General features: G+C 38.2%; 1 protein-coding gene across 1 annotated transcript in view; it reads left to right on the forward strand.

The window, feature by feature from the left end:
• The window catches only part of PDGFC (platelet derived growth factor C), a 159,382-nt gene that overhangs the window by 129,457 nt on the left and 5,496 nt on the right, over nucleotides 1–24,429 (forward strand). The window contains exons 4-5 of the mRNA XM_084768742.1: nucleotides 15,593–15,800; nucleotides 21,039–21,256. Coding sequence (XP_084624868.1) covers nucleotides 15,593–15,800; nucleotides 21,039–21,256 — 426 coding nt within the window. The remainder of the gene's footprint in view (nucleotides 1–15,592; nucleotides 15,801–21,038; nucleotides 21,257–24,429) is intronic.

Consider the following 24,429-nt stretch of genomic DNA (forward strand, 5'->3'; position numbering starts at 1 on the left):
ATTCTCAGTTTTGGGGAATGGAGAGGCTAAAAGCGTTGTCTACTCTCTCCTGAGTTTGGTTCTCCTCAGCACCCACCAGGCAGCTCGCAACCATCTGTCATTTCAGTACAGGGGATCTGATGTTGTCTTTTGGCTTCTGCACAATGTGGCACATTGGTAGAGCACAGACACATATGCAGATATAACAATGCACACCAAAAGTAATTAAAAAAACATTAAGACGCCCTTGACTTTTTCAAAAGGTAGGTATGATCGTGGCACAGACCTGTACTCCCAGCACCTCTGTAGGCTGAGTGGGGAGCCCACCCATGACTACGTAGTGAGTGGCTGGATAGCCTAGCTACAGTATGGAACCCCGACACCACACACACACAGGCACGGTGAGGAGCGGGGATATAAATCTTAGACTTTTCTCTGTGATGTCCTTTATTGCTGATTTTTTATTTCCTTATTTGCTTTATCAGTCATCGGTAAGATGTAGGCTTGATTAATCAAAGCATTCATTCATTCGTTACTGTTACATTTGTTTTGTTCTGCGGATGGAGTTCAAGTATGTACTAAACAAGGACTCAAGTACAGAACTATACTCCAACCCTGTACAATTTCATGTTTTTCTTTTAATATCTGTATTTATTTTCAATTTCACGCATGAATATTGTACGTTTTGATCAAATCTACTCCAACCCTATCCCCCAAGTTCCTCCCTACCACTTTTCCCTCCCATCTTCTTGTGCTCTTCGTATATTGGCATGGAATTTATGTATTTTGAAGAATACTGGTGTAGCATAACACAGACTTGAAACAGAGACTGAGATATTTGTGCAATTCCTCTCCTACGCATCTTGATTCTTTCTTCTTCTTCTTCTTCAAAAAAAAGAAAAGTTTAAAACACCATAGCAGGTAATAAGTAAAGGGCTATATGAAAAAATCTTTCATAAATAAATATATCTGGTCAACATATAGTTTCAAAAATGGTTCATTCTGGAATATGGACGCTGCATTTTAGTTCAAAAGAGGCTTTACAATATCAACTAGTTCAATAGAAATTTTTTGCCATCAATTTGGTGCCTTCAAAAATATGCTCATCTAAAATTCTGTGGTGTGGTACGGGAGCATTTTTTGCAGCATAGAGTAGAACACCTATAATAGATTAATGATTATAGGATAAAAATAATACCACAAAGCACTCCTCTTGATGTTAGATCCAAAGTGAATGTGTGAAACATAAAGTCACAGTACATAAATCCATGAATGAGTCCTTTCTGCCTGCAAGACAGAGATTAATGAAGTTTTGGGATGCTAGGAGCTCAAGATACAATCTATAGCTTTAAACTAATGTCAAGATTCAGAACTGATTGCTTAAGATGCCTTCATTTCACGAGGATTGATTGATGACTTTAGCTTTAGTAAATCACTTCTCATACAAAAATTTATATAACTTGGTTCCAACAGGTTTGGTATGCGGTAGTATTTACATATTAAATGTAAGTATATAATATGTAAAAGTCAAAGCAATTTCAAAGTAAAAGACAATAAGTAGCGGACCACACTCTAAATGTGTTTCTTCATTTGAAATTGACTGGTCGCCAACTCAGGAAGCTCCTGGAGATGTGCATGAGGTGACTTGAGTGTTCAAGTGGAGAGCCATTAAAATGAGACACATATCATAAACACTTAGTTCCAGTTCACTCCTCTTCAGTTAGGGCCAGGGACTTTCTTTTGTAGAAGCACAGTTTGTTAACTTAAATTCTGTTCTCTTTCTTCCAAGAATCACAGCTATAATGCCTCAGTTATGGCACTTTCATCTTGGCTCTCTTTCAGTACAAAGGAGAACTCCAATATACTTGAAAGCAATTTGTGCGTGGACCCCTTTAGCGTTTTATGAGGCTCTTTGCTCCTACACTCTACAGTTACATCTTTCATACCGAATTTAATACCAAATTTTGTAGCAGCTTATTTGTATGGAGTTCATCCAAACCGTTCACGCCAGTTTTCAAGGAGCAAAGAACACACTTGATTGGGTTATACTGTGTTTAACTAGTTTAATAACAGCAGTAAAATGTACTACTGATATGAATACTTGGCTAAAATGTGTGGATCACCAAGCATCGGTCAACTGGTTGAGGAAACCGAGTATTACTTGGCAGTGCTTAGTAAGTTGTGGGCATCATCAATCAAGCTCTTCTGCCAGGGCTGGGGAGGGCGGGCAATTACAACAGTAAAGTTAAGTAGATGGCACTTCAGATGACTGTAGCCTTTGCAGTGTTGTTGTTGTTGTTGTTGTTGTTGTTGTTTTCAGTTTTTGCTTCCTAATGTATAATCTGCCCTTCCAACATAGATGTGTCCTACTTTAAAGAATAAAAGAAAAGGCAAAAGAATATGTCAACCAAGCATCACTTATTTTCTCAGTTGTGTCTTTACACCAAGGCTACAAGCATACAGGTGAAGCAACAAACATGGCTTAATGCAAACACACATTTATTTTCCTTATATGCTGTTAAAACCATAGGAGACCATAGGAAACACTGAACTATTACATAAAATTCTCATTTAAATTGTCTCAAAAGCATATGCATATCCTGTTAAAACTGAGTCCTGGGTTGCCATGTGAAGAATGGCAGACCTTGTCTTTGTTGTATGCATCTCAACTCAATGCCATCTGATATTTTTTATTTTTTTTCTGGTAATATGTGTAAGAGTTATATATTTTTCTCTTTGTACACTGTATTTGATTAGATACACAAATAAATTCACATCCTAGAGTTTGAATCATTTTAGCCTGCATGGTAGGTACATGCTTTCAGAATGTAGACTAAGCTGAAGTGAGCTCAAAGGAAGTTTTATCTAGTTCATACAGGCTTACACAGTGTTCTTCCTTTCAAAGACAGAGCTTATCCCACTGTCAACAGTTACATAAACCTAAACTTTAAGTTATAGGAACAGAATAAACCACTTCCCAGATTTTCAGTAGTAGTAGTAGTAGTAGTAGTAGCAGCAGCAGCAGCAGCAGCAGCAGCAGCAGCACAGGTTTTCCATGGTTCGTACATAAACTTCTGTCCTTATGACATCAATATAAAAACTTCCATAATAACATACACAAAACCATCAGAAACCAAAACGCTAAAGATCTTTACAAAGATACTTAGAAATCACCATTTCAGCCAATGGTTTTGAAGTATTTATTGTGTGCCCAGTCCCATCATCAGATTTAGTTCACCATCTTTAAAATGAAATGTCTCTGCAGGTACATACTTGCAGCAAAAGTTTCAAATGTCTCATGTGGTTAATCATTTTATCCAGATAGGCTTTGTGGAAGCTAATTAATTAGCAGCAAAGGGTGCTTCAAATCTAGAATTGCTTTTTTTTTTTTCCGCTTGGAGAAATATAGCTTATTGAGGAGAGGTGAGATGTCTCAGGGTTAAAGACAATTTCTCCCAATCACAATGACCTGAGTTCAAAGTCTAGTCCCTACATGGCTGAAGGAGAATACTGATTTCCTCATGTCTTCATGCTTATGGCATAGCATGGGTGCACATATGAGCAAGAACACCCACATATTACTTTTTAAAAAAAAAGCCTGTTGGTTTCACCATAAAATCGAATGAGTGCTCAAATTCAATAAGAACTTTTCACTCTTCTGAGTTTTTAGTACTGAGGTTTAACTCAAACTGTTGTCATCAGTGTGCCTTTAGTATAGACTCATGTTATTGACTATTATTTAATCTCTTACAGTCAAGTCACTGGAGAGAAAAACTGAGGTGTTAGTGTAGCCTGCGACAAGGGCAGTTTCCTCCGTTGATGTGTGATGATTCCTATATGGCAAAGAGAGGAAGATTGCCCACGAATGGAAATTCTGTGGCTCCCACCAGAGTGTTCTTTCCAGTGGAATATGTTCCCACATTGCCTACAGCTAGAAAGGCAGCTCATGGCCTTCAGATTCTCTCATCTTTCTTGACCTCTCTGTTTATATCTAGAGTCTATAGTTAAGTACACATAGCAGGCTTGTACTCACAAGTTCCTGTCTCTCTACAGCCTCATAACCTGCATTAATCCGGAGCAATCTCCATGCACATGCTCCCAGGTCAAAAGCATGCCCTACTCTGCCAAACCCTTGTAAATGTCTCCAGCCCTTCTAAGCTGTGCAAGTGACTCTGTATTCCTAAAACTCCAGTCAAACATGTATCTCTTTATTGTAGTTGTCTCTCTCAACCCCACTGCCCATAACTAGGTTTTTGTTGTTGTTGTTGTTGTTGTTGTTGTGCTTTTGAGTTTATTGCTTTGTTTCTTTTTTTTTTTTTTAAGGAATGTGATGGATTTTGCTTTCTTATTTTTTCATACTGTGTCTCTCTAATGGCCCAGATTGGCTTAAAATTCACAGTGACTCTGTTTTAGCTTCCCAAGTGCTGTGATGTCCAGACTGCACCATTCTGCTCTGTTCTCACAGTGGTTCTTATATGATTCAAGTCCCCTCACAGCACCCGCCACCTTCTCTTTGTTGTGGCTCTTACCTAAAGCCTGTAATTTGTCCACGGAGAGAAGAGAACAACACAGTGGCTGTGGAATTCATCATCTGTATCCTAGTGTGGATTATACTAGATACACAGATCATCCTGTTGAACAAGTTACTCTTTTTGCTTGAAAAGCCATATCCTTCCCTTTGAAAAGCCATATCCTTCCCCTTGAAAAGCCATATCCTTCCCCTTGAAAAGCCATATCTTTCTATATCAACAGATAGTAGAGTTCTTTGAGAAGTATTTGTGGAGAGTGCAGTAATGTTTCATAGATATATTTTGTGTTCTTCATTGCCATGGGTGGTTTTTGCTACCTGTCCGAATTCTGACTCTGTGATACAATTCCATTTTAGTGGACAAGACAGAACACAATGCAAGAACAAAACATTGTTTATTTAGTAATTGGGGTGTAGGTGCTCAGATCTAGGAAAGAACACTAAAGCTACCATAGCAGAATAGGAATGTCAGAGACTGGTTTCAAAATGTGAAAATAAATGATAGAATTAGTCAAATTAATTGCCACTGATACCTTGCCGTCTTGTTGACATGAGAAGTTCATGCTCACTTGCTATATTATGGGCATTTTTAAAAACACAATACTCTGTGATTAAGGTAACCACATCCAGTGGCCTGATTTAATGAACTTGTAATTTTTGGTGGGATTTTGTTTTATTTCATATAAAGAAAAGGAGTGAGTATGAATTCAGAAACCAATATAGGATATATGAACTAAAGAGATTGCAAGTATATTTTTTTAGGCTTCTTAGCATAGAAACTTAAAATTATGGCCATAAACAAACTCAAATTTTATTCAGTACTCACTATTGTGAAACACTAATTCTCTCTTTGGCAGAACAGCTAAGCTACTCAATGTCAATCTGAGTTAGCAGAGACAGAATTTTGTCCATACATCTCCTCTGTGGAGCAGTACAAGCTATGATTTGCTCTGTGTGTATACCAAGTACTGGACAGAGATTCCACGACACACCAACAATTAATGTCACTTTGTACAACACAGACCAGCATAGGTTATCAACTCATGTTTGAATCAGTATTTATCTTAGCTAAAATGTTACTACTTAGATAATTAAGTACAATAAGCATTATATATATGGAATTTTTAAGCATAAAAAGGGAGTATTTGTTAACATTTTAACTATCATTTTACTTAATTTTATAAATATTTTCCTAGTCAGGTGGTTCCACACTTGCTTGGAACTTCTATCCTTAAAGATGTACACAAAAATAAGACAGCTCCAGTGTAATGTAGAGGGATAGTTCATCTTCAGGGTTAGTGGAATCGGGCTCTCCCATTCTAAGGAAAACACTGTTTACATCTGCAGCAGTTCACGGTAAGGCTAGTGAACACCTATAGACAAGAAAGAATGCGCCTCGCAGAGAGCAAGTAACGTGCTCCAGAAGCACCATGGGATAGCTAAAGCTTATGGGAGCTCTGTACCCACCTTGCACTGTAAACCCTCTAAACTGTATTTTTTTTTTAAAAAAGGTGATTTTGAAGTTTAATTTTTTAAAAAGGAGATATATGTTTCAACAAATGTAAAATAGGAATTTTATTAACTCTACCTCTTGTGAGAGAATACATAGCAGAGTTATCTTGTTTCATTCCTAGCAAGAACAAAAGGCACAATTAGGGGTCATGTTAGTGGATGTCCATGATTGAAACTTGCCTGGGCTTAGCCGTGGTCCAAGCGTAGGACCACAGCGACCTTTTGTGGGACTTCGTGTGCCAGTTAGGGAAAGGGGCAAAGGATGGATACAAACCACAGGGATGTTACTTACTGAGGTAGCAAAGCATTTAAGATGAAGTTCCCATGTAAATCCTATCTAGTGTTTTCAAGCTGCAGATACTCATCAAAGGAAAGAATGAAGGCAAAATGCAATCAAGTTCCGTCTGTGCAGGAAGAACTGGGAGGAACCAGGCAAAGGAGCCCGTGAGAGGCACATTTCCAGACATAGGGCAAATGCAGAGAGAGAGAGAGAGAGAGAGAGAGAGAGAGAGAGAGAGAGAGAGAGAGAGCACAGTGCAGTGAATCCTCAACCCACATGGGGTTGCCAGATCAGCAAGGATGAAGACTGAGTAGACTCACCACGAGATTCAGCCACTTGTGACCTGCACATCCATTCCTACCTCTTTTTCTGGCAATTGCCAAGATGTATTTTTATTACTGTCTACATATGCATTATAGTTAGATATAACTAAGTATAACATTTACACACATATATTCATTATATTTAGCTATATATGTTATATAGTATAGTATATATAATGCATATATGTGTGTGTATGTTATTCTCCATACTGCTGGCCCATCTAAATGACTTTCAGATATATTTTATTTTATGGGTCTGGGTGTTTGGCCTGTGTGTGTGTGTATGTATGATGTGCATTATATGGATGCCTAGTGCTCTTGGAGATCAGAAAAGGTTGCCGGATCCCCTGGAACTAAAGTTACAAATGGCTGGAAAGTAGTATGAATCAACCCTAGGTCCTTTGCAAGAACGAAAGGGCCCTTTTAACTGCTGAGACATCTTTCCGTCTGCCTCGTATTAGGCTATTTTAAATAAAAATACTCAGAATAGGCTCCTTCATTAAAGTACCATACAACGCTGGAATGAAATTTAGTCTCTTCTCTGACTGTTGCATATATTGAACATGTAATTGAGGCTATCTGTCTGACACATGACCACTCTGTGCTGAGATCTCCCTATATTTGCCCAGCTCTGCCTAAGAGCTGCAGAGAGGTATGCTGAGTGAGGGGTCGGGGGAGGAGGGATGTCTGTGAGAGCTTGTTTCCTAGACCTCTGGCTTGAGGTACACACCATTTCCTGCTCTGCATATGAGTGTTAGTTTTCCTAAGTGTTTTTACTTTCTTTTCTTTTCTATTATCCTTCATTTCTTGAGTACTATCAAATGCAAATCTCACCAGTATTCAGTGTGATACAGTAAAGGTCACATGACACTTTGCTCTCAAGTGTTTTCAGTTGCTAAAATTGTTCTGGTCTTGGTTGGTTGGTTTTGTTTATTGGTTGGGTTTTTCCTGTCATTGTTTTGAAATAAAGGAATAATATCTCAGATCTTGGTAGGAAAAACAATCAAAAACAAGATAAACTCGACTTGGCTTCCCACAGATGTCACTCAGCAAGTGCTTTGGCGACTATTTTACTTAGTCGTCCTGTGGCGTTCCAGTTTTCAATATAGACCATTACTTATACTGCAAGCTTTTACCTAAAAAGCGGAAAACTGTTGACTGGCACTCACCAACCACCTGTACTTGGTGGGGTGTTTGCTGCCATGGAACCCCTGCCTAGGGCCTAAAGCTCAGGCTCAAGCATTGTGGTGTGCTTCCTTCTTAATTTGTACTGCAAAAAAGTTAGGAGAATAGGATTAGAAGGTATCTTGTTTTACAAAAATAGTTAGAGCCTGTGGGGGTGAAAGAGTAGAGCCCCTTTCAATTGTTCCTCCATCAAGTTAGTAAGATGTGCTACTTAGGAACAGGAGCAGCACTTGATGTAAGCCAACCTTGGCCAAACTTGTCATTTCATTTTTTTTTTATACATAAGAATAGACAAGATCCTCCTGTGTTCAGGATTTCATGGAGCTGGGGAAGTTCATAGCCTCCAAATGCCCATTGCAGGCTGCAACGTGGAAGGCACTGCTCTTTAGTGCTGCCTGAAGCCTGCTGGTCTCTTTTTGGTCTCAGAGCCTGATGGAGACATATCAAGGCAAATTCAATTGTAATGCTCCCTTTATAGGACACTCGCTAGAGTCTTGATGTGAGCACAACTGGCTGTCTTCCCTGGGATTTTTTTTTCACTTAAATATCTAATCTCCATCATCTGCACAGTTTTTAACATCTGTTCCTCGGTCGGAATGCGAGCATTGGCATTTCTTTGCTGGCTTAAAAATAATTTAAAAACAAAAACCCAGATAACTTTTTGGATGAGTTTAGATAAGAACAGGGGGAAAGTAAAAAGAAGCATGCTGCAATGGATTGTTCCAGGGCATTCTTTACAGAACTGCCTGTCAGTTGTTCCTGGCAGGCAGTTTTGTCTGCAAGCCCTGTCTGCAGCTAAAGCTCTTAAAAATCAAAGCTATGTGCAATATATCAGCTTGACATTATATAAATGAGGCTGGACACACCTCCAAGAAGGCTACTGCCCAAGGCTTGAATTTTTTAATCCTTTTTTTTTTTTTTTTTTTTTTTTTTTTCTGAGATGAGGCTTCTCCATGTGGCCAGGGCTGGTTTGAACTTCTGGCCTCAGCCTCCTCAGTAGTTGGGAGTATGGGCACATACCTGACTTTGACCTTTTTTTTTTTTTTTTTTTTTTTGGTTTGGTTGCTTTAATTTTAACTATGATTGTACAGCCCAATATGCATTCTTAACTGTGTTCGGCATGAGTGAAGTGTAACCCTTATCAGTCTAAAATATGCTGCATGCAGCTCACTGAGAGCACCGTATCATAAATCCTAATTGGCTCTGTATCTTTCTAATGCTGTGGGTTTTTTTTTTGTTGTTGTTGTTTTTTTAATATTCCTCACCGTGCAAACCCTGGTGAAATGGCAGGCAAATCTTTTAGAATGCAGAATCATTTATTTCTTGTGAGCTTACAAGCCATTCAGATGGTACTTTTCCAAATAGGGAGGTAGCTTCTTTTTTCTAAACTAAGTCAAAGATGATAGTAAGTGACCAAAACACTTAACATAGCCACCAAGGAAAACAAAGCAAGAAAACACTGCCTGTCAAACGTCTCACTGGAGAAGTCTGTAAGGAAAACTTTGCTCTCAGGATTGCCGCCTGGCTCCAGTCACATGGATTCACTCCATTTGACCAGTACTTGGTTTGATCGCAGGGGCTGCTAGATAATAAAATTTCAGTAATAAAAAGGAATATATTTGCTTTTCAGCTGTTCTTTTATACCAGGTTCACTTTTTTGTGTGTGATCTGCACCTACCAGGGTAAGCGTGATACTTGTCTGATCACTTCCTTGATGTGCAGCAACAAATTGTCAGTTTGGCTTTCTTTGGGTGAGAGAAGGCTGGAGAATATTTGACTTTTGAAACATGAGCTTCAAAGAGCTAAACCTTCTATTCTCTGGTATGCAGTGCTCATCCTGTAGATTTGTTGCAAATGTTTGTTAAATGACTTGATGGCTGCACTCTGAGATTGGTGATATCACTGTCCTGGTTGGAAGCTTTCAAAACCATGCTGTGGATCACTGAAGGGAGAGCATTTATTTGTTTGTCGACTGCAGAATTCGGCCATCTACTGGCACACTATGGCTCTCTGTCTTTATGAAGATAAAGGCAGTAGAAAGCAGAGGACATGAAGATCAAGTCCAGGGGCCCTCCTACATCTTTCAAGTTTAACAACGCAATCACAAATACTTTAAAATTTAAAAAATTAAAAAAAAATCTTTTTATTGGGGCATTGGCAACATGGAAACACACATGGAAAGGTCAGGCGACAATGTGTGGCATTGCTTTTCTCTTTCCAGTATGTGAGACCAGAAGATCAAACTTGGATCACCCGGCTGGCCTGCAGGTGCCTTCACCAGCTTGAAAGTCATTTCAGAATTATCTTGGTGGATATTGTTTGAGTTTTCCTTGTGCTAAATATATCAGGAAAAGACTGAAAGTCTGGTCTGAACAACAGCCTTCAGCAACTGGAAGACATAAATTTGAAGACATTAGAGGGTGTTCTTTTCTCTAACTGCTGCTTTCCATTGTCTGCCTATTCGGAAAATCCTCATAGGCAGAACTCTGAACAGGCAAGGAACCAATCAAAAGTGCATCACTAATTTTTCTTTGCTTTATTATGGGCGCAGCACTTATTCTGTTTGAAGTCTGCTCTCCTAAAGCCTGGGCATTTACACATGCACATGACAAGAGGCTTTACTTTCAACTTTTGTTATTTTGGGGAGGCTTTGTTATGGAGGCTTCACTGGACCCAAAGTGCCTGGAATTTGCCGCTCCAATACTACAAGCTTATTTTTTCATTTGTATTAATATTATAGACTATGTGTAATACTGATTTTAAGTGTGTCACTCTCCTACTCAGATTCCAACAGACATGGAAACAGCAAAGCAGGGTGACAAACTGGGGTGCTATTCAGCTGTATGTAGCTAACTTAAATAGCTTCATACCACAGCTTCCATCTGATGCGTTAATATACACATTTTTTCTTGTCTTTTTAAAAATTCATGGTTTTATTTTTGTGCACAGATTGTAAAACTTTAATGTCTTTTTATAATCCTGAAATGTATGCCACTAGTCTCTGAAAAGCCTCTCAATTTGCATTTTATATACATATATACATTTTGGCTTCTGTCTTTAAAACTTGCAATTTTTTAACTAAGCTTTCATATTAGATATCTAAGCAATCTAAACAAAGTGGTTAGATGAAAAAACAAAACCTGTCCCAGGCCACTGAAGAAATTCTGTGTTATATGTACAGTTAGAAAACCCAGAGCATATGAAACATGCCAGATTGAATTTCTACACTCAAAGGTTTAGCAATGTGTGGGAGCTGCGGTGACAATTCATTTGTTGAAGCGCTTCCTTTACATGCGTAAGGATCTCAAATTCATTTCTCCAGAGCCTAAGGAAAAGCCCAAGCTTTGTAATAAGTCCTTTTAATTCCAGTGCTGGGAAAGCAGAAGCCAACCAGTCCCTGAGGATCGCAGCACAATCAGCGAGCCCCAGGCCAGTGAGGGACCCTGTCACATACAAACCAAGTTATTGACTCTTGAAAAAAGATCCAACAGGGACTTCTCATTTCTATATGCATGTGTTCAAGTGTTTGTGTGTGTGTGTACCAATGTTCCCCCATACACATAAAAAATTAACAGTATAACTGGCAAAGCAAAACTATCATAAAATAGCAACATATTAGTCCTAATATTTTAGAACTTGATATTTTTCAAATTAGGCCCTTAAAATCTGTGCGAAAATCTTACCCAAGGCTGTCATCTATATTGTTGATAATCAAACATGTGGCATCATCTTCTGCTCAGTGTAGAAGGGATCTGAATACACAAAGCCTACTGTTCCTGGAAGGACTACCCCTGCCCAGGGAAGAGTGCTGTTGGTTTTGTGTCTAGAGCAGGCTCTACCTTTCCAACAAGGGGCCCATAAGGTGCCCATAGAGAGATTCTTAAAAGGGGAAAAGTTCAAATGCAGTTGGTAGGGAGGTCCAGGCTGGTGCAGATGGCTACATGGTTGGAGGGGCTCTTCACAAAGCTGTTACAAGTCAATTTGTGTCGACAGAAGGAAGTGATTAGTGTGCAGGGGCTGTGAGCAGCACTTCTCAAGGGCAGAGTCCTTGAGTATAATAAGTATGAAGGAAAAACTTCATGTTCTTTGATGTCTTTGATGAGTAGGCATTAGGCAGAAGGCCTGATCATGGGGCCTGGATATTGGGTAAGGAATTTGGATTTTCTCCTTCAGATGAGAAATCACCTGATCAGTGATATCTTATTTTAGGTAGATTAAGCCACACTTCAGCAATGTAGGGCAAAAGACTTGAAGAAGGCAATCCCAGGAGACAAGGCTCAGAGTCGGTGCTGACAAGTACTGACAATTAGTAGGAAGATATGATACAATGGTGCTTTATTATAATACATGTTGCTGTTTTCATTAAATTTACCAAAGAAATTCATGGTTGCAATAGAAAAAAATTCAAAATAGGGAAAATATGAGAAAACAAAGAGATCCATGGTTGCAATAGAAAAATGAAAGTAGAGAAAATATGAGAAAACAATGAAAAACTTATTCTTATTCCTTGACCTTATTACTATTACATTCTTATTTTGTTTTATTGGTGCATGTTGAAGTCACCATTTATTGAAGATGTTTTAGGGAGAATTGTTATTGTTTAATTTGTTAATAAAAGCTCTTGAAGGATCTCATTTTTAATGGCTATCCTTCATTCTTTGGTTTGATACAAAAATAGATTAGTGCAATATTATGAGCTTATATTTTCTACATTTTTATTATTCTAAATATCATTATAAATTAACATCAAGCAACATAAATGTCTCATTATAGCAACATATATGTCTTCCTGCATTGATTTAGATAAGGGGTATTATTTACATTGTAGAAAACCCTGCACTTTTTTCTGCACTTACTTTGACCTATTTTTCACTTTAACTGTGATATGTTACATTTTACCTTGAATTAGCATCAAAAACGGGGGGGGGGAGAATAAAAGTGAATTTTAACGCTTCAGATAAAAATACTCATACTTCCCACCTTTCCTGTGTGGGTTGCTTCCATTGTTTTTCTGTTTCAAGCAACCTCCTGACAGACATGTTTATATGTGTTTATATTACAAGAACATGATACATGGTCTGGGCTCCACTGAATACAGTTTAGCCCTGAAGAAGCATGTGCATACTCCTCTAAGCACAATCCAGGAGGGCCAGTTCACTCACACCATCAATAGAGATTTTTAACTTTTTTGAAACCATGTATATGCAGTAGTATGTCTCCATTATTATGAAAAAGTGAACTCATCCTGTTTTGGATGCATTAGTGAATTTTAATGTATTTTCTTATGCTTATAGATCATTCCATGTTTTGTCTGGAGTTCGAGAATGTTCTTTCATCTGATTATCTCTTTGATATATAGTCTAGTTAGTAGCCTACTGACAGGAATGATTTGATAAAACATTCTCCAAGTGTCTGCCTTGCACCTTAATTGTGTGTGATAAGTCTATTATATTATAAACATGTAAGGGAATTTCTCACACTGATCTTTACTAGTGTCATTTATTTTTAAGTTTTAGTTATGTGTTTGCATTGCTTTCATGTCTTCCTTATTTGTATATTTACCTGGGTACAGTTTCCTTCAGAATCTAGAAGAAGGTGAATTATCCCGAGGAGCTGGAGTTATAGAAGACTGTGAACCACTCTGTGTGGGTGTTGGGAGCCAAGCTCTGGTCCCCCATTAGAGCAGTGTATGCTCTCAGTCTCAGAGCTATTTCTCCCACCCTGATGTTTTTAATTCCTTTGATATTATCATGCAGTAACTACTAGGCCAATTTCTAAGTTATAGAAAGTGAAAAGTGGGAAATAAGAGGAAAAGTTGATACAACTTTTATTGCTGTTCATATACAAAAGAGTTTGACGTGTGGAGATATTATTAATGTATTGTTGGAGAATTTCATAAATTAAAGCAATATATTTTGATAAAATTCACATCCTCTAATTCGTCCCTTCTAATTCATTTTCTATTTGTCCTTCCACCTTTTCCTTTAGCTTCATGTGATCTAAATAAATAAATAAATAAATAAATCCACTCAGTACACTTAGTGCTGCCTATTTGTACATGGCTATACAATCCTCTACTGGAACGTAGAGCCACTGAGGGACCTCATCCCTGAAGAGAACTGACTATTCGCCTCTCAACTGCCATCAGTTACCAATAGTTTCTCAGTGAGTGATGGAAATTCATGAACAATCCTCTCATCTGTGCAGGCATTTAGGCTGGTTGATCCTGTGTAGGTCTTATGAATGTATTCATAGCCATTGTAAGTTCACGTATTCAATAGCCTTCTCATGTCTATCAAATATGTTTCACAGTACATGTCCAGTACCTCTGACTCTTATAATCATTTTCTACCTTTTCTTAGATGATTCCTGAATGCTGTGGGGAGAGAGTCTAACACAGCTGTCCCATTTAGAGATGATCACTCAACAGTCTTTTATTCTCTACATGTTGGCAACTCTGTATTAATCTCCATGTATTACAAGAACTAGAAAATGCTTTAGTGATGAAGGTTGAAAAGTACAGTAATCTGTGTGATTAAAGATAGGAATTTAAGGCCTGAGTTATTACTATTGGCAGATTAATAACTTGATTCTCCTCTACAACCTTCTTGTCCAGTCATAGGCTTCTAAACAAATAATGGCGCCAGGTATTGGTTCATCTTGTGGTTTGGGATTTAAATCTAACCAGAGAGTAGTTACCTACATAATATTTGTGCCACTGTTGCACCAGAGGGTATAATTCAGTGGGCCAGTTGTTATTATAGCTCATTGTGTCCACAACTGTGTAAAATTGTTGACTATTTTTTCCCAAATAGTGTGCAGAACATCTAGCATAGTGAAAGCTAGCCAATAGGAATGGATTCTTCAAGTCAATATGCACTTGATGTCTCCATGTCCTGTTATTAAGTCATGTGGTGTCCTCAGCAACAAAATCTTATTATCAAATTATGGAAGATAACCCAAAGGAAAGTCCTTGCATTGTGAGGGATCCATGAGACCCCACTGACCAAAGGAGGCATTGGTATGAGCCTCGCAACAGTCATACAGATGGCAAGGTATTTTCCTGGTGTATCTCCTGTACCTTAACCATATGCTTATAGTTTTTAAAGTAAAATTCTAAAAGAAAACTTTCAAGCTGCTCTTTCATGGCTTCTTTGCTTTTTTTTTTTTTAACCTTTATATTTTCAGGTAAGCAGACAAGTTGTTATTTGTAACATTTTTGCAGTCATTGTGTTTCCTAAATTGTTAATTTTCATCACTTCTGAAAATGAGAAAGGCCTACCCTGCTGTTCTAAAGATGTCATGTGTTTTAGACATGTATTAAGACCTTTATGTTACTCATCTTTTTATCTGTGTAAATTTACAAATCTATAGCCTAGAATGGGCACTGGGCTGGAGCCATGGATGAGCACAGAGTGCATGTACTTTCAATTTCCTAGTATGAGGAAACAATAATCACATTATCCTTGGATTGTGGTAATGGAAATAAGTGTCTCTTATACCTTATAGAGCATTGCTCAGTGCTTATCTACATGAAGTTTGGTAAAGCAAACGCATCTTAGATTGGTTTCGTACTTGAAATTCTCCCATCTCAGCCCTCTTCTGTGTTATGGTATTACAGATATATACAACTAGAGCCTGCTCCAAAGCAATTACTCCTGACATGAGCTGAACACAGTCTTGCTTCCTGTGCACTTCCAGCATTAGTCCGAGTATCTTGGTGGACGTGGAAAAGGAATGCACTGTCACTTTTAAAAATAGCTAATGAGGGCATTTTACTTTCAGCAAGTCCCTGAAACCACGAGTCCTTCGACTTTGCCCCCGTCAGCCTTGTCACTGGACCTGCTCAATAATGCTGTGACTGCATTCAGTACCTTGGAAGAGCTGATTCGGTATCTAGAGCCAGATCGATGGCAGATGGACTTGGACAGCCTCTACAAGCCAACATGGCAGCTTTTGGGCAAAGCTTTTCTTTATGGGAAGAAAAGCAAAGGTAATCTTCCTTTTCAAATTAGAGCCATGCTTCATTTTCTTCTTCTTTGCTTGTTTTTTCTTTTATTAATTTTTAATATATACACCTATATTATTATACCTACATAAAACAAACTACAAACAGCGAAAGAATCACAGAACATTCAGGAATTACATTCATGTTACATTCATAGTGTTTTGGCTGTTTGTATTTGGCAACCTTGAAGAAAACATCTTTCCTATCTTGGTGATCCTAAAATTCTGAATGTAAATCAATATCTATCATATCTCATCTCTATCAACTTAAAACATCTATCCAGACCTAAAAACATCTCAATCCCCAAATAACTAGGCTCAACTGTGACACTCAACTATTTGTTCTTCAACCCCGTCCGCGACTTGAGAAGGAGTAAAATTAATTGCCTGAGTGAACAGAACGTCCTAAGTTAATAATGAGAGGGGAAAAAAAAGACAGAGATACTGGGCAATAAGGCTGAAGATGATGCTCCAACATTTTAGAGAGCTATGGGTGATTGTTCAGGCCACTTCATTTCTTAATGGCTGATGTTTTCAGATTCCTTTGCCACCTTTTCTAAAAGGGAACATTTAGAATGGCTTCAGTGATATGATTAAACAATTCATTTTATTGTCCTCTATACACATGAATATATTAAATGAGAGTGTAAACAGGAGGAAAATCAAGAGATACTTCTAATGAAAATTCTAGTCACTGCCTAGCTCATCAAATATCATTTTGATAGGGCACACTCTTCAATTTGACAAGAACTATTGCTTATTCTAATTTACATTTTGAGATTTAAAAGGAAAGATCAGAGATGGGAAAAAATGGCTTAGGTCTAGAAAATAAGAATGCTTTATAGAAGTCATTCTTACCATGTATTCCCTGGGTCGGGGTTGCATCTATTTTGTAAACTTAGGCCGTTCTAAAGGGTAGGGGAAATTGTATTTAAAGAGTTCACAAGGTAGGATTCACAGCAGGAAAACAACAGCCTTCAGAAGAACATAAAATGGGAATTTTTCTATCCATAAAGTTTCCTTTTGAAATCTTTTCTTTTGACCAAATTGGTTTATCTTTCTTATTTAATTATTTATTTATTTTTAGTTTTTCGAGACAGGGTTTCTCTACGTTATCTTGGCCACCCTGGTACTGGACTAGCTTTTTAGACCAAGTTGTCCTTGGACTCACAGGGATCCACCTGCCTCTGCCTCCCTAGCACTGGGATTAAAGTCATGAGCTACTATGCCTGGCTATGGCTAATCTTTTTTTTTTTTAATAGCAACATTTCTGATAATTAAACATAATCTCTCACGTTTAAAAAAAGAATGGTAGTGATACTAATCGAGTTTCCAATGGGGTTAGCTAATTCTCCTGGGAGCCATATCTGGCACAAATGACAATGGAGGGAATTAATAGGAAAACAGGACTGCACTCAGAAACCTTGGTTGCAGTCTGTCAGAAACATTGGCTTCTCCTCAGCATCACCTTGGCGAATGGGATGACAGTAAGGGGAATTTTTGTGAGAGAAACAGTGTTTAGTTAATTTGAGCCATTTACCACAGCAGATTGCACCAGGCTTTTTCTAAACCCCGTAAGAAGAAACTTGATTCCTGCCTTCCCTGCACACCTTTGCAGCCTTCCTGAGCCTGAGCTTTGATCTTCACGGGTCACGTTTGGACCTGCCCAGCCCTGGTATTTCACTCTGCCAACAGACCTGGTTTCCTCTCAGAAGTGTTGGGACATGGTCCTGTTCAAGAGCACGGGCAGCTGAGCCCTGTCCAGATGCCGAATGCTGTTACATATTTATCAGATCTGATCTCGACGAATAAGTTAACAACAACAACTTCCCATTTTTGCACTTAGGAACAGGAAGTTGAAGTTCTGCAGGGGTAGCTGAACATCCCATGATTCTTAGCGATGTGAATTAGATTGTGAGGTGCATCAGTTAGAAGTAGAAGTAAGATGTTGCTTTTAGGCTCTCATAGAGGTTTTTGAACAGTGAGTCTAGATTCCAGCATTAAGCTTTCCCTTTGAGCCATGCCTTTAAGCCTGCATCCCCATGCCTGACCCTCATAGATTTGACCACAAGCTACCTTATACTTAAAAGATCCGATGTGGATCTGCATCTCCCACATGCACATTTAACATCTTCACCAATGAAGCCCTTTGCAGTTTCTAAAAAGCGTTTGCTTTTTAAGCAGACCTAAGTGTGAGGAAAGCACTGTATATGTTTAGAATTTCACACAGACTAAAATGCAGGTGTGGGCTAACATCCCTAGACAAAATCAGCTCCCCTGAAGAGCCTTTCAACAAAGGAACAGGGAAATACTCTAAAAAGCCTCTAATTAGACACTGAAATAGATTTTCCCCCAGAATAAACATATCACAAGGTTACCACATTTGTCTTAGAAGGACCACCCTCATGTTGCCTTACTGAAATATGATAGCCTAGGATTGAGTATCTGAAGAAGAAAGAAGAGCTAACCAAGTAAAATGTGCCCATTATTCTTGTCAGTATTATGCTTTCTGTTAAAACTTATAGTGTTGATAAAAATTTCCTTGAGAAATCATGATTCACATTGGTGATATGGTCAGAATGTTCATTCTTTAGAAAGATAAGTTGTTACATCTTTCAGGGGACAACCATGGAAAGGTAAAAAGATGCAAAGGCTCTGTGTGTGTGTGTGTGTGTGTGTGTGTGTGTGTGTGTGTGTATACACACATGCATGCATGTGCATGTGTACATGTGCATATGAGTGCATGTGTGTGTGTGTTTACTTTGCAAATATTTTGCAGAGAGAAATAAGCTTAACATTATAGTTAATAAAAATATTCCTTAGTGCATGATCTGTTTTTCTTTCTAGTCCTATTTTCTTTTCTTTCTTTTTTTCCCCCTTTTCTCATTATTTTAGATAAAATATTGCAGAATGCTTATAAAGTTTTGTTTACAAGGTTTGCTTTCAATGAAGCTGATGTTAGTTTGAAAATTTTGGAGGCAGACCCATAAAATGTCAAGATTATATGCAAATTTTAACCCTTTAATTTAGTCTAGGATCATCTGTTAGCAAACAGTAGTGGATTTTGGCTTTAGTTTCTCTATATCTCTTTCTTTAACTCAGTGTTTTCATTCATATTGTGTGGCTACAGGGGGAAAAAGCTAAAACCAAGGCATTTTCTAAGTCAAACTTAACAGTTCTTTCAAAGGGGGCTTTTGACTTGTGAGTCAAGCATGATAAATGAGTAGAAGTCGAGTTGAAAGTGTGTTTCAGTGTTCACATTGTAGCAGGTACAAGAGCACACTTGGGAAATCTACCCTAGCCTTTTATTGTGGTTAAGTAAACATTTTAAGGGGAACACATGCAGTCCTTTTTCTAGTTTTGTGAACTAGTATGTTTAAAAGTATGTGTGGGAGGTGAGGGTTCTTTTACAGCTGGGAGCTTCATTCACGGTCTGAGGATTTGGATAAGCCATACGTATTGTGGCAGCTAGCCTCTCTTCGTGTTGTGTACTTTTAAATGCTTTCTCCTTCCCAGCCCAGATATCAGTTCTTTCCAGAGAAAAGAACCAAACCAAATCACAGGCAGCCTTAAAATAAAATGGTAATGTTTGTATGTGCCAATAATTTGGCAAGATAGAATGCTGTAAAGCCAGTGACGTCATTAACATAGTGATCCTGCTAACTTTACTAGTGATGGTTGCTCTCACAGGTTCATTTTCAGTTAAAATCCTTAAATACTCAAAACTATCAATTCCTGTTGAATTAAAACATACTTTTTCAGCCTAGTAAATCTTTGATATGAGCCCCTTAGCATTGCTTTGGATATTTATCCACTTGACCTAGGTTTCCTACATTTGAACATGGCATGGTTATAATTTACAATTAAATATTCATAACCTATGATATTCCTTCAAAAATTTAAATGCATCTGTTAGCAAACTATATTAGTTTAATAAAGTCAAGAAGGCAAGTAGTTTATTTTTGTTTTCTATCACACGTTAAAACTATTAAAAACTGCTGGTGTTATTTTTCAGAACTGAAGTCTCACAATCATTGTTACTATTTAAACCCATACTTTATGGAATATGAAAAAGCAATTTTATTTCTGTTTTGTAATCTTTCTAGTATTAATTTAAAGATATTTAACCCAATTCTTACGTTTTCTGTAACAATATATTTTAAATAGTTGCTAATGACAAAGGTGAAGCCTGAATAAATATAGCGTCTGAAGTACTTAAGATATGTTACATTTGGAATATTTCTAAGGAAAAAGATAAGTAAAGCTATATAAGACATAAACTAAAACCAAATTAGAAGTGTATATCCTATAATTGTAAGTTCTTAGTAAATATGGCATTGTTTTACCATAACTCTCCCAAAGCAGTATTCATGTAGATAAAACAATAGTCCTTTGGGGGAATTTCTCTGCACATCTAATGAAAAGATAGTGTGTTCGTTCGTCACAAGCAAAACCTAAAAGGTAATGTAGTTAAACAGCTCACTTGGAAGAATAGAGTCAGTGGCTATAAATCAGACCCTCCTCCATCTTTCAACAAGGGAACAACAGAAATCTGAAAGAACCCAATTGCTCAACATTTCAGAGAACCCCAGTGCCTACTACACTGAAGCTCGGCTTTTCAACTTCTGCGCTCGCTCTGACAAATGTATCGTTTCTTTCACCTCTTGTCCATTCAGCTGTCTTCAATTTTTTTTTCTTCATTCCCTTAATATCCTGTGTTCCTTTACAGCCAGAACGATTGCAGAAGTTCTGTGGAAGGCTTTCAATAAGCTGTTCTTCACTAATTGTAAGAGCTTGTAATCCTTTTAAAAGTTACGTTTGCCTTTTAGTCAGAGCATTCATACTCCTCCGCACTACGCTTCCCGGCAATGCTCTCTTTGTCTGCTTTTTGACTAAGGTTAAAAGGTGTAGCCCCTTTTCTCTATCTAAAGTTTCCTATTTATAGTTCTCAACTGTTTCGTTGGCCCTGTCCTTCATATTGCACAATGCCACCTCTTCATTGGCCACTAAGTCATAATGAAGCTTTGTTTACTAAGAAACAGAAAGTCCGATTTGTGAGCTCTTGAGCCATACAATGAAGTTAAAAAGAGAAGGGACATTGTTAGGGTCATCACTCATCAAATAACCGGAACTCCTTTATAAAAGGTGCATAAAGAAATGGAGGGAGGCTCAAAGCATGCACATCATTTTTTTCTTTGCTTTTTTTTTTTTTAATGTCCTATAGTGGTGAATCTGAACCTTCTCAAAGAAGAGGTAAAACTCTACAGCTGCACACCTCGCAACTTCTCAGTGTCCATACGGGAAGAGCTAAAGAGGACAGATACCATTTTCTGGCCAGGTTGTCTCCTGGTCAAGCGCTGCGGAGGGAACTGTGCCTGTTGCCTCCATAATTGCAATGAATGTCAGTGTGTACCACGTAAAGTTACAAAAAAGTACCATGAAGTAAGTACATTGTTTTCTTTGCAGTTTCTGTTGGACACTTTGTTTCTAAAATGCACTGCTGTTTGGGAAGCACATGTTCCTGTCACTGACGTATGAGCACCATGTCTACAAAGCATTCATTCTTGTTTTTACTTTTCAAGTCAGGGCCTTTTATTTAAGACACAGACATTGAAAGTTTAGAAAGCACACTGTGTAGTGGTGGCTCCTAGCTGATCAGTGAAGTTTTTATAATAATAATTTTATAATAATAATAATAACTATTATTATTATTATCTGGTTTTATTCTTGTTGTTATTTTTATGCTACTGTGATCAAACTCAGGACTTGTGTATGCTGGTCAAATGTCCCACTACTGAGAAGCAACTCCAGCCCCAATTATACAAGATTGTTACATTAAACACACAACATCTTTTCTGAAGAAAAAGAGTTAAGCTTTTAGCTATAAATTTTCAAACTATTAAAGCAGAATAATTTAAAGACTTAGACATAGCTCACTATCTAATTTGGAGCAGCAAGACCTTTGGTAGTTGTTTTTACATACTGCCCGGTGTCAAAACAGAAACACTCTGAGCACATATTTACAGTTATGCTACTGTGCCCATTACACTTGGTGCATCAGGCAGTACGCGCTATGTTGCATGAATTACTTCATGTTTTACTTCACAAAAACGTAATCTGAAAAAATTAGTCATTACTGCATTGGAGAGCCATGGGAACGAACAAATTCAGAACCTTCATGGGTCGGGGCAGGCTTAGTGCTACATACTTGGACTCCCAGGTAGTGTGGAGCCTGTGAAGGAGAACCAGTTAAACCCAGAAGTTCAAAGCTAGCCTGGGCAGCAGCAACAACAGCACCACCACCACCACCACCACCACCAACAACAACAACAACAGCGACATAGAATTCCTGGACTCATTCATGCTGGAATATCTTGTGTAAATGCCTCTTTCTCTAGCAGCAGCATCACTATATATGTTAAATGTGTGTATGTGTGTTTATGTGTGTGTGTGTGTGTGTGTGTGTGTGTGTGTGTGTGTGTTCAGAGAATACACTTTCTTCATGTTTCACATTTAATTGTTATAATTTTCCACACTGCGCTTGGTTTAAGTCTGACCCTCTGATATGGTTTTTGTGGAACTTCCTTCCATTACTTTTAATCTGTGCCCCCAAAGAATGATTTTTCATGGACTTTATGACATCACTGAGACCTTCGGCCTTTCGACCAACACATCGTGGCGTCATAAGCTACGCTTCCAGGACACAGTTTCCTGCTTTTCAGAAATATTCTGTTGATGGTTGAGAAAGCTTGGGGGGGGGGGGAAAGCATAGAGATGCGGAAGACGAGGGACCCTATGTTCATCTCAGAGCGGCCATTAACTTGTATCTTCCAACGAGATGCCTGAGCTCATTAAAACCTGGTAATAGTCCAGCCTCTCCTTAGGCAGCATGTTTGAAGGTGGTTACCACCCTTGCAGTAGGCACTGTCTAAAACCGGCATCCAGTGATTACTCCAGGGGCATGATTACTGTCATTCTACCCTTTCTACATGCGTGCTCACACCAGCTGCCTCTGAACCGAACATCCCTGTGACAGCATCAGAGTATCTGCTCCAGGGTCACGTATCAGTGGCTCTCCACCTTCCTGATGCTGCAACCGTTTCTTAGAGTTCCTCATGCCCATGTGTGGTGAACCCCTACCACAAAATTATGAAGTTTCTATTTCATAACTGCAATCTTACTACTGTTATGAGTAGTAATGTAAATATCTGACATACACAGGATATTTGATATGTGATCCTTGTAGTGGCTGCGACTCACAGGTTGAGAACCAGTGACGTAGATAGTCAGTGTCACAGTTCTTGGAGCTCCTGGAAGGCTATGCCAATAGCACACTTTCGTACCATTCCTTCCACTTAGATTCCAGTAATGAAAATAACACTCACTTCTCTGAACTTTTTGCTTGAGCAACATAGCCAGGTTAAGGCCAGCTTCGGAACATGAGACCATATCTCTATGAGCATATACAGGGGGAGGTAATCCCCATCAGGAACAGTCATAGGGGAGGGGAATAAGGGGAAAATGGGAGGGAGGGAAGAATGGGAGGAGACAAGGGATGGGATAACCATTGAGATGTAACAAGAATGAATTAATAAAAAAATAAAAATTAAAATAAAAATTAAACCTAAATTCAAAAAAAAAAAAGAAAAGCATTTGATAAAATCCAACACCCATTCATGTTTAAAGTTTTAGAGAGATCGGGAATCCAAGGCACTTTCCTCAACATAATAAAGGCTATATATAGGAAGCCAATAGCCAAAATCAAAGTAAATGGTGAGATACTCAAGGAAATTCCTCTAAAATCAGGAACAAGGCAAGGCTGCCCACTCTCTCCATATCTCTTCAATATAGTACTCGAAGTTCTAGCCAGAGCAATAAGACAACAAAAGGAGATCAAGGGTATTCAAATGGGAAAGGAGGAAGTCAAATTATCCCTATTTGCAGATGATATGATAGTCTACATAAGTGACCCTCAAAATTCCACCAGAGAACTCCTACAGCTGATAAACACCTTCAGCAAATTGGCTGGATACAAAATTAACTCAAAAAAGTCTGTAGCCTTCCTATACACAAATGACAAGCTTGCAGAGGAAGAAATTAGGAAAACTATACCCTTCACATTAGCCACAAGCAATATAAAGTACTTAGGAGTTACTCTAACTAAGCAAGTGAAGGACTTGTTTGAAAAAAATTTCAAAACTCTAAAGAAAGAGATTGAAGATGACATGAGAAGATGGAATGATCTTCCTTGCTCATGGATCGGGAGAATTAACATAATAAAAATGGCCATCCTACCAAAAGCAATCTACAGATTCAATGCAATCCCTATCAAAACACCTACACAATTTTTTAAAGACATTGAAAGTTCAATTCTGAACTTCATATGGAAAAACAAAAAACCCAGAATAGCTAAAACAATCTTGTACAATAAAAGGTGCGCCAGAGGAGTCTCCATACCTGATCTCAAACAAAGAAATTAAAAAATGAAATTGTTGTCATCATGATATTGATAAGTAAACATTGTTGATGAACCTTGTGGTTAGGAAGATAGTTCAGTGGTTAAGAACATGTGCTGCCCTTGCAAAGACATATCCACGATTCCCTTCAGGTGGATC

The sequence above is a fragment of the Acomys minous genome (genome assembly GCF_964271855.1).
Source record: "Acomys minous genome assembly, chromosome: 19".
Lineage (NCBI taxonomy): Eukaryota > Metazoa > Chordata > Mammalia > Rodentia > Muridae > Acomys > Acomys minous.